This window comes from Homarus americanus, unplaced genomic scaffold (genome assembly GCF_018991925.1).
Source record: "Homarus americanus isolate GMGI-L3 unplaced genomic scaffold, GMGI_Hamer_2.0 scaffold18864, whole genome shotgun sequence".
Taxonomy (NCBI): Eukaryota; Metazoa; Arthropoda; class Malacostraca; order Decapoda; family Nephropidae; genus Homarus; species Homarus americanus.
In genome coordinates, this window is record NW_024751043.1 from 70,051 (window position 1) to 80,000 (window position 9,950).

Sequence of the window (9,950 nt, forward strand, 5' to 3'; positions counted from 1 at the left end):
AATGCCTCGTTATCAGTCATTTCTTGATGATGATAATAAACACACTCACTTAAGCACAAGGCACTTATCTCACACTTACACTTGATACACTTAAGCACGAGGAACGTATCTCACACTTACTCTTGATACACACTTAAGTACGAAGGACTTGCACTCACACTTGATACACGCTTAAGCACGAAGGACTCACACTCACTTAAGCACGAGGCACTCCTATTACACTCACACTTGTACACACTCAAGCACGTGGCACTCCTATTACACTCACACTTGTACACACTCAAGCACGTGGCACTCAAACTTACCCTCGACGTAGATAATGGCACCAGCTGGCCCTCAGTCACTTGTTAACGAGCTTCTGCAGTACCTCGTGTGGTGCAGGGAGAGAAGGGAGCATAGTAAGGGAGGTTGGGAGCATAGTAAGGGAGGTTGGGAGCATAGTAAGGGAGGTTGGGAGCATAGTAAGGGAGGTTGGGAGCATAGTAAGGGAGGTTGGGAGCATAGTAAGGGAGAGGGAGGTTGGGAACATAGTAAGCGGGAGGGAGGTTGGGAGCATAGTAAGGGAGAGGGAGGTTGAAACATAATCAAGGGAGGTTGTGCCTCGTGGGGATAGAGGAGGGATGATCATAGGGAGGGACATGGAGGGAGGTGAGCATAATAAGGGAGGGTGAACTTGCAAAAACTTCTGGTCTTCAGGGAGAGGAAATTCTGTCATAAAGTTTGAGTACTTTTTGGTCTCTTTCTCTCACTCTCTTTCTCAGTTCCTTACCTTCTTTCTCTCTCTTTTCTTATCTCTATTTCACCCTCTCTCTCTCTCTCTCTCTCTACCAAGAGTTTGTTTATTTTGTTTGTGTGGAAATCCCCGTTATTCTCGCCTCCATGACTACCCAAGTTCTGGCTCAACATGACACACCTCTCTCTCTCTCTCTCTCTCTCTCTCTCTCTCTCTCTCTCTCTCTCTCTCTCTCTTCTCCCTTCTCCCTTCTCCCTCAGCCTCCCGCAAATGACACACACACACACACACGAATAGACTGTTTTGAAGGCGGGGCTTAATTAGTCTGGAGGTGCGGGTGACCTATAGGTGTACTGTCACCTGTTTGGGCAGCTTACATTATTATTATTAAGAAGTGACTCTGTGGTGACGAAGCTTTACCGAGCTACAATAGTTAACAGTTTAAGTGTCTGTGCTGTTCCCTGCTGTGGTCTGTTGCCTGCTGTGGTCTGTGCTGTTCCCTGCTGTGGTCTGTGCTGTGTTGCCTGCTGTGGTCTGTGCTGTTCTGCTGTGGTCTGTGTTGCCTGCTGTGGTCTGTGCTGTTCCCTGCTGTGGTCTGTGGTCTGTGCTGTGTTGCCTACTGTGGTCTGCTGTGCTCCCTGCTGTGGTCTGTGCTGTTCCCTGCTGTGGTCTGTGCTGTGTTGCTCTACTGTGGTCTGCTGTTCCCTGCTGTGGTCTGTGCTGTGTTCCCTGCTGTGGTCTGTGCTGTCTCTGCTGTGGTCTGTGCTGTGTTGCCTTACTGTGGTCTGGGTTGTAAGGCCTGCCTCAGTCTCAGCTGTTCTCTGTTGTGGTCTGTGCTGTGTTGCTCACTGGTCTGGTTGTGGTCTGTGCTGTGTTGCCTGCTGTGGTCTGTCCCTGCTGTGGTTTGTGCTGTGTTCCCTGCTGTGGTCTGTGCCAGTGTTGCCTACTGTGTCTGCTGTGTTGCCTGCTCTGGTCTGTGCTGTTCCCTGCTGTGTCTGTGCTGTGTTGCCTACTGTGGTCTGCTGTGGTCTGTGCTGTGTTGCCTGCTGTGGTCTGTTCCTGCTGTGGTTTGTGCTGTTCCCTGCTGTGGTTTGTGTTGTTCCCTGCTGTGGTCTGTGTTGTTCCCTGCTGTGGTCTGTGTTGTGTTCCCTGCTGTGGTCTGTGTTGCGTTTGTTCCCTGTTGTGGTCTGTGCTGTTCCCTGCTGTGGTCTGTGTTCTGTTCCCTGCTGTGGGCTGTGCTGTGTTGCCTGCTGTGGTCTGTGCTGTTCCCTGCTGTGGGCTGTGTTCTGTTCCCTGCTGTGGTCTGTGCTGTGTTGCCTGCTGTGTCCTCGGGTCACTGTGGGTTCGTTGTACCAAAGTCGATGGATTCTGCCGTTAAGTCGTTTAACGGTCAAGCGAGCGACCAGTTAGCCAGTACTCAGTCGGCCCCTTAGACTGGCTAGTGTGAGTGGTGACTAGTTAGTGTTTAATGGTGAGTGGTGACTGGTATGAGTGGTGACTGTTAACATTAGCGTAGTGAGAGAGAGAGATGGTGAACCTAATACTAATGTTTTTGTCGACAGGTTTGGTTCAAAAATCGTCGAGCCAAGTGTCGACAACAGGCGCAGCAGCAGAACAGCAACAACGGGGCGTCCAGCACTAACAGTAGCATCAGCAGCAGCAACAGCAGCGGTACAGCCACCACCATCACCACCACACCTGCCGGCAACAACACTGACAGCACCAAGGCAGCAGCTCCACGCCCTAAGAAAATCAAGAGCCCCAGCACGCCCTCCCCGCCTCCTCCCGTCATCAAGTCCTCCCCAAGACCAGCCTCCCCAGCCTATAAGCCTCCCTCAGTGTCCCCAGCATCAGCACACACTCCACCCAACACCACGCCCACGCCCACACCTACGCACACTTATGGCAGCTTCCAGTCCGCGCCGCCCACGAGTGACCACACCAATAGTTACTCCTCACTGTGGGCCCCGACCAGTCTCCGACCCATGGGTGACCTCCACGTGTCCACCGCCAACTGCATGCAGACTCCCTCCTACCACATGCCCAGCAGCAAGAGTCCCGGGTCCTCCTGGAACCAGAACTACGGCCCCGCCTCCTACTACGGCAACATGAGCATGGAGTACCTGCCTCACCACATGAGCGCCCACGGACAGTTCACGCCCGTCACCAACCACATGGGCGGATTCCAGCAGATGGGCGGCCACATGATGAGCTCCCACAGCATGATGGGCAGCCAGCACTACTCCCGCGCCGCCGCTGTCACGCCCGTACAAGGCGTCACCACCCCAGGCTCCCAAGACTGTATGGACTTTGTGGGGGAAAAATTCCAGGTCCTTTGAACGCCGTCGCCGCCGCCATCCGTTGCCAGAATCTCCGGGCTGAGCAGCAACGAGAGTGTCTCGTGCAGCTGGCGTGCGGCGCCACCTTCAACAGTAGCGGGACTTTCCCAGATACGCACTCCACATGGCTACACCGCCGCCGTCACCACCGCAGAGTCCCCGACCATGGCCAAGCTCCGGGTGAGTCTAGCTGGGTGGCTGGGCAACACGGGTTGACGGGGCGCCCCACCCACTCTCTCCTCACTCACTCACTGTGAGTTGTCAGGAGGTAGATGAAGAACCCTCTGGGGCGTCATCTTCACGCCGCCCTCCTTCGGTGTTGGTGGTGGACAGTTTCACCAGCAGCGGTGAAAAGGAACCACTACCACCTCCTCCCTGGGCGATGAGGGACGGAGGGCACCCTGGAGGGAGGAGAGCCCGTTGGAGGGTCAGCCAGAGGGAGGGGGAGGGGGGTCCAGCGGCCACCTGCACGCCCGGGGATTAACGGAGCAAATGTGCACAGTCTGATGCCGCCCATGTCAGCCCTCTTGCCAAAGCGCTTCGCTCGCTACCACTCGGCCATCATCTCTCTCTCCACCTCTCCGCACGATGGCGTCCGATACCCTGTGGGAGGGACGAGCCGGCCAGGCAAGAGGGCTTTGATCTCTCTATGTTGTGTGATTCGTCTTTCACGAAGCCTTTACTAACTGTAGCCATCGCGTCTAGAGTTATCACAGGGTAATTAATTAATATTTAATTGATTCCTCTTGTACATATTGTAAAGCTGTCTTAGGCCGACTGACTCGCCGAGTGTGCTGGCAGTATACGGGACTCATATCACGTTTTTGTATTTATTCATTATCTTTTTTTATTATTTTTTGTGGCTAGTGAATGTGGCCTTCCTGCGCATTCGGGTAAAGCAGCGCAAAGTTTAGAAGTTGTGTTGCGGGACGGTGCACGGCGTCGGTGTTGTGCGCAAGAGAGAGAGAGAGAGAGAGAAGAGAAAAGAAAGGAAACTTGGAAGGTGTTCTCGGTGTTGCTGTACTTAAAATAAAACAATGCCTCTCTTCCTCCTCCTGTACATAATAACTATAACTTGGTGTTCTCAGGGGTGTGTGTGTGCAGCCCATAGCTCTGTGTTGTTCAGTTTGACGATCACACCGTCATGTACTGTATATGTTAGTGCAATACGTACGGCACACCTGTTGGCCGGGTGTCACCTGAGGGTCTTGTCCTTCACCAGTATAAACCCGCAGTCAAGTCCTTGTGACGATGATGGGCTGAGGACTACTACTTCCTCACTTGACCGTAATAAACCAAAAGGCTTTCCACTTTTATCAATTATGTTGCTGATTTAGCATTTTTTTAACTTCTGCTCTCTGACGATCATTGTAATATATTATTTTAACCTCTATCTGGACAATATTAATCCTCTTGCCAAATATTACCATTAGTAAACTGAACATCTGGGAGCAGACCCCCCGACCCCCCCTCCCCCTTACTCTGCCAGCATTTTGTAGGGAAGAAACTTATCATCATCATACGTGTAAATACTCTAATGTAACTTCAGGACAACAAATGTTTTATGTAGATATGTGTCACTAAGTCGTCGTTCTCTTGCCGGCTCTACAGACACTTTTATTGTGTGTTTAAACTAAAATAAATGACAAAAAAGCTCTGTACTTAACAAAAAAAAATAATGCTTCAAAAATTACAATCCTTATTGCTGCTAATTGTGGCGAAGGTTGCTATGCCGTCATGGTGAAATGTTAAAATAATAATATTGTTTTGTAATATACTCTTCCAAACGAGGCAAGATTGTTTTATTTAGTCTTTTATCAACCTTTATATTATGATGTGTTTTATTGATACACGAGATGAAAATGTTACAAATACGATATAAACTTTATTATTTTTTTTATTTTGTAGATGATTTTTTTTCTTTTTACCTCTTGTCGTCGTCTTCCTTCTCCATCTCCTCTTTTACTTCTTCCACCCCCTCTTTGACTTCCACCCCCTCTTTGACTTCCACGCCCTCTTTGTCTTCTACCTCCGCTTCCTCTTACACCTCTATGCAGATTTCAACGCAGGAAAAAAAAACATTTGAATCTCTCCCACAGTCAACAAATAGAATCCTTTGTTTTGTGATTATTTTACATATCTATTCATCAATAACCTCATAAACATATATATTAACAAAATACTCCTCCTAATCCTCTTCTATAGACAACTGAAATGGGATTTGATTCTACTTACATCAGAGTATCGAATCCTTTTGTGGTGCTTGATAGATCGTTTTAATATCAAAGTACTTATGAAAAATCTTTTAATAAAACACTCCTTAAATTCTTCTCTTTCTTTTGTTCATCTATAAACAACTTGTAACCCACTGAAGGGGCATTTAACTCCACTTATCGGCCACAATCAGCGCATCGAATCCTTTAATGTTGCTTATCAGGCTACTCAATACCTCGGATCTTCCCGTTCACCCTCCACAATGGCAACAATAGCCCCTCCCTCCCTCCCCTGTCTTTGTTTACATCTATGTTAGGGTAAGGAAAAGTAATCGGAGCTCATAAACATCCGGGAACTGTCGATATACTGCTATCAAACTCCTGCTCATGTTACTGTTTTTGTCCAAGCCGATGGGGAGGTGCAGAGGACAGACGGGACGGGGTGGACAGCAAGGCCTTTCTGTCTGTTTTTCCCCGCGCGCTCTCTCCCACCTCAACTATTGGCGGGAACATTTGAATCTCGGGAGTTGAGGTGAAGAATTTTTTTGGAGGTTAGTTGATAGTTTTGAGGTTTGAGGCCGTGTATGTAGGGGTTATAGAGGAGGCTCCCAAGGGTTTTATTTTAGCAAGATTATATGAAGGTGTCTCTGTGGTCGTCACTGTATGTCAGAGGAGTCATATTTGTTCACTGTTGTGGGAATGAGGAGCAGATATCACTGTCAAGGGAGAATAATGCTGGTCACTGCTAAGTCATTCTCAGTTGAGGGAAAGCTTCACTGCTCGTCACTGCCATCCATGTCATTTCTGGTAACTGTTTATTCCGTCACTGTCATTTTTTTTATTAATCAGGATTTTCTTTTAAAACGCAGATATTATTATTATTATTATTATTATTATTATTATTATTATTATTACCTGTATATGAAATGATTAGGGACCTTGCTTTCACCTGTCTGTGTGTGTGTCCGTCTGTGAGTGTTTGTCGTCTGGCTCCCTCTATATTATGAACCCACGAACCATGAATCGAATCAATCACTGGTTATGAAACATTTGAAGTGTATCTGCTAGTAATTCTGAACCACTGTGAACCTGAACTAATGAAACATGAACCATTAGCGATGAACCACCTTAGTAAACCTCCTCTCCGAAGCTATAATAGTAAGTTTGAACTACCATGAATCGAACCAATGAACCCACACAGCGAGACGAAGCCTAGAACTCCTCCACAGTTTGAACCAACGAGAATCGAACCAATGAACCCACACAGCGAGACGAAGCCAAAGATTCAACTCCTGGTTCGAAACTCCAAATCTATGTAATTTATTCTTGGTCTTTTAAGCTAAGATATTACCTGCCAAGTTTAATAATAATAACAGCCAACACCACTACCATCACTACCATTGCTACTACCACTACTACTACCACTACCACTGCTACTACCACTACTACTACCACTACCATTACTACCATCACTACCACTGCTACTACCACTACTACCACCACCACCACCACCACTACCACAACCATTACTACCATCACTACCACTGCTACTACCACTACTACCACCACCACTACTACTTGTAAATGAATTAACAATAGAACAAATGAACACTTCACATCTACCAGGACTGTTGAACAAAGGCTGAACATAATTAATACTAAATAAGAACATTCCCTCCCAAAAAAAAAAATTAGATAAACTTACAAAAATTATCACAGGTAAACAAGACTGAATCCCATTTTCTTTATAAAGTAAAAAATTATAAAAAAAACTGGGATGAAAATGTAACTTTCATTATATTTACATTACAGCCTCATTTACATAAGTTGTAAATATTATCATGAAAAAATTTAGTTTTTTTGTTTTTATGTGAATGAGAACTTAGATACGTTGACTTAATGTTGTGTTAGGTTAGGTTAGGGTGATTAATATTCAGCTGGGGAGTCTAATCTTCAGGTGATATAAGCTGGGGAGTCTAATCTTCAGATGATATAAGCTGGGGAGTCTAATCTTCAGATGATATAAGCTGGGGAGTCTAATCTTCAGATGATATAAGCTGGGGAGTCTAACCTTCAGATGATATAAGCTGGGGAGTCTAATCTTCAGGTGATATAAGCTGGGGAGTCTAATTTTCAGATGATATAAGCTGGGGAGTCTAATCTTCAGATGATATAAGCTGGGGAGTCTAATCTTCAGGTGAGTATTTATTCCCACAGATGCCTGACCATTAATCACCATTTTCTACACTGGTTTCTACCTGATGCCTGTGTGATCTGATGTACACACACACACACACACACACACACACCTGCATACATACATATAGACATACATACATACATACACCTTCTGTACATCATGAAAATTAATTAATGCGTGATTTAGCGAGTGTTTGAATCGAGTTAATTTTTGTTTTTGTTTTTCATATTTGGGCGGTTAAAGTCTAATAAAGCTTTTGAATATTTATTTGTATATTATAAAGTGGTTCATCGGTGGACGGGGGTATTTAGGACGGGGGCTGAGACAGTGATGACGGGCTGTCGGCTTGGCATGATTGTTTTGGCCAGCAGCTGTTTGGGTGACAAAAGCCCCGTGTCGCTCGCTCACGCCTCGTTCCCCTGTGTTTCGTCCACTTTCACTCAAACACGAGGTGAAAGATAAGCCAGGCGGATCTCTCCTCCACCTTCAGGACCTGGGCATCATTGGGCCGGGCGTCCTACTCTTGGGCTGTGAATCGCTGGTGAGATGCGTTTGTTGTTTATGGGGGATATGTGGGTCAAGGTGTGTGTCGTGGAGGATGTGTGTAGGGGGTAGTGCTTGAAAGAGGTGGGCATCCGTGGTGGAGGCTGACAAAAGCGGTGAGATATGCGTGCACACAACAAAGGTCCCCCGCCGGCCAGCGTGGGGGTGAGCTGTCTCCTGCCCACCGCCATTGCCAACACAACTTCCACTCTTACACTTTTTTATTTTATTTTCTCTCTTTTTTTACAAGTAAATGTGTAATAACTCAGGGATTGTGGCTGGCGTGATTTATCAACGGGAATCACCTCACAATGGCAGTGAAGAAGGAAAGCTCGCCCGAGACTCTAGCAGTAAACCATATCTCTTGGCGACGCGGCTCACGACGTGCGCCATTCAGGCTACCCTCCCGTCTCTCTGGCCATCGCGTGTATCCAGAACTTTTCGTGCTGTAGGTTTGTTCTGGTGTGGTAGACCCAGCCCGCGAGGGTGTCCGGGTACCTGAACGATCCCCAGCGACACTGACTGAGGGAGAGTGGGCATTTAAAGGGCCCCCGTCGTCGGAAACAGTATCAGACGGAGGGAGGTGCACACAGCCAGCGGGAGGGTGCGGGTACACCCCACAAATTAGCGAACTATAATGCGATGCCCAGCAGGCTAATTTTACAGTCTGTTGACAGCCCTCTGTGCGCGCTATGGGGGGAGTCTCCAACACTGTAATTTTTACGGCCTCTGAAGAAGAGGACGCGGGAGTAGGTAGACATTATGACACACCCGCCTACCCACCACTTGTGAAATATATCTCCTCGCCTCAGAATGGAAATTAGTAGTTAGTGAATACTGATATATACCTGTATATACAGTATACCTGGAGCTGCGTCTGTGTAACTTGGGAGAGAAATATTGAACTATAAATACTTGTTGTCTGTGTATATATGGTCTTGTTTACATCCAGACACTGAAAGTCATAAGTTTTAGTAAGAATACACATACAGACACACACACACACAGAGGCGAGATGACGATGGTGGTAGCAGTAAACAGAAGGCTCCCCGCTGTTCTGCTGGTGGTGACGAGAACGACGTGGGGGGAGTGAGGTCTAGCACACGTCACCCACCCACCAGGGGCAGGTTAAGTCGCTCCCTCCCTCCCTCACCCACCCTACCATCCCTCCCCACCAACCCACCCACCCACCCACCCACCCTCCCTACCCTCTCACCCACATCCCCTTCCAACCCCATCCACCATACCTCCAACCCCATCCACCATACCCTCCAACTCCCATCAACCCTCCCACTATCATCTCCTACCACCCCATCAACCTCCTATTATCACTCCCCACCCACCCTCACACCCCACCCCACCCCTCCCCCTCCCTCACCCAACCTCACCTCCCACCCTCCCCATCCCCCCAGATGTTTCACTGTTACCATACCCTCGCCCCACAGTTCAGGGGCATCCACCCATTATTGACTCGGCCATTACCCATCATCGATTTCCCCGTTATGGTCCTGTTACCATTATGGGGATTCGGTGCGCCATGAAGTAATGAAGTGGGTGAGGTTACTACTGTTGTGAGGGAGGGAGTGGGGGTGGGAGCTAGTGAGGGAGGGAGGGAGAGGGGGTAAGGGGAGGAAGGGAGTGGAGGTGGGAGCTACTGAGGGAGGGAGGGAGAGGGGTGGGATGGAGAGGGGTAAGGAGGAAGGAAGTGGGTGGAGCTACTGAGGAGGGAGGGAGAGGGGGGGATGGAGAGGGGTAAGGAGGAAGGGAGTGGAGGTGGAGCTACTGAGGGAGGGAGGAGGAGAGGGGTGGGATGGAGAGGGGGTAAGGGAGGAAGGAAGTGGAGGTGGGAGCTACTGAGGGAGGGAGGGAGAAGTGAAGAAGGGAGTGAGGAAGGACGAGAGGGAGGTGCTCTGACTATGATA

The 9,950-nt window shown here is 48.3% G+C and overlaps 1 protein-coding gene across 1 annotated transcript in view; it reads left to right on the forward strand.

The window, feature by feature from the left end:
- Nucleotides 1-4,863, forward strand: part of LOC121854528 (homeobox protein otx5-A-like) — a 28,028-nt gene extending 23,165 nt beyond the window's left edge. Inside the window, exon 4 of the mRNA XM_042349201.1 lies at nt 2,296-4,863. Within this exon, the coding sequence (XP_042205135.1) occupies nt 2,296-3,072 (777 nt within the window). The 3' untranslated portion in view covers nt 3,073-4,863. The remainder of the gene's footprint in view (nt 1-2,295) is intronic.
- Nucleotides 4,864-9,950: the final 5,087 nt, after the last annotated feature.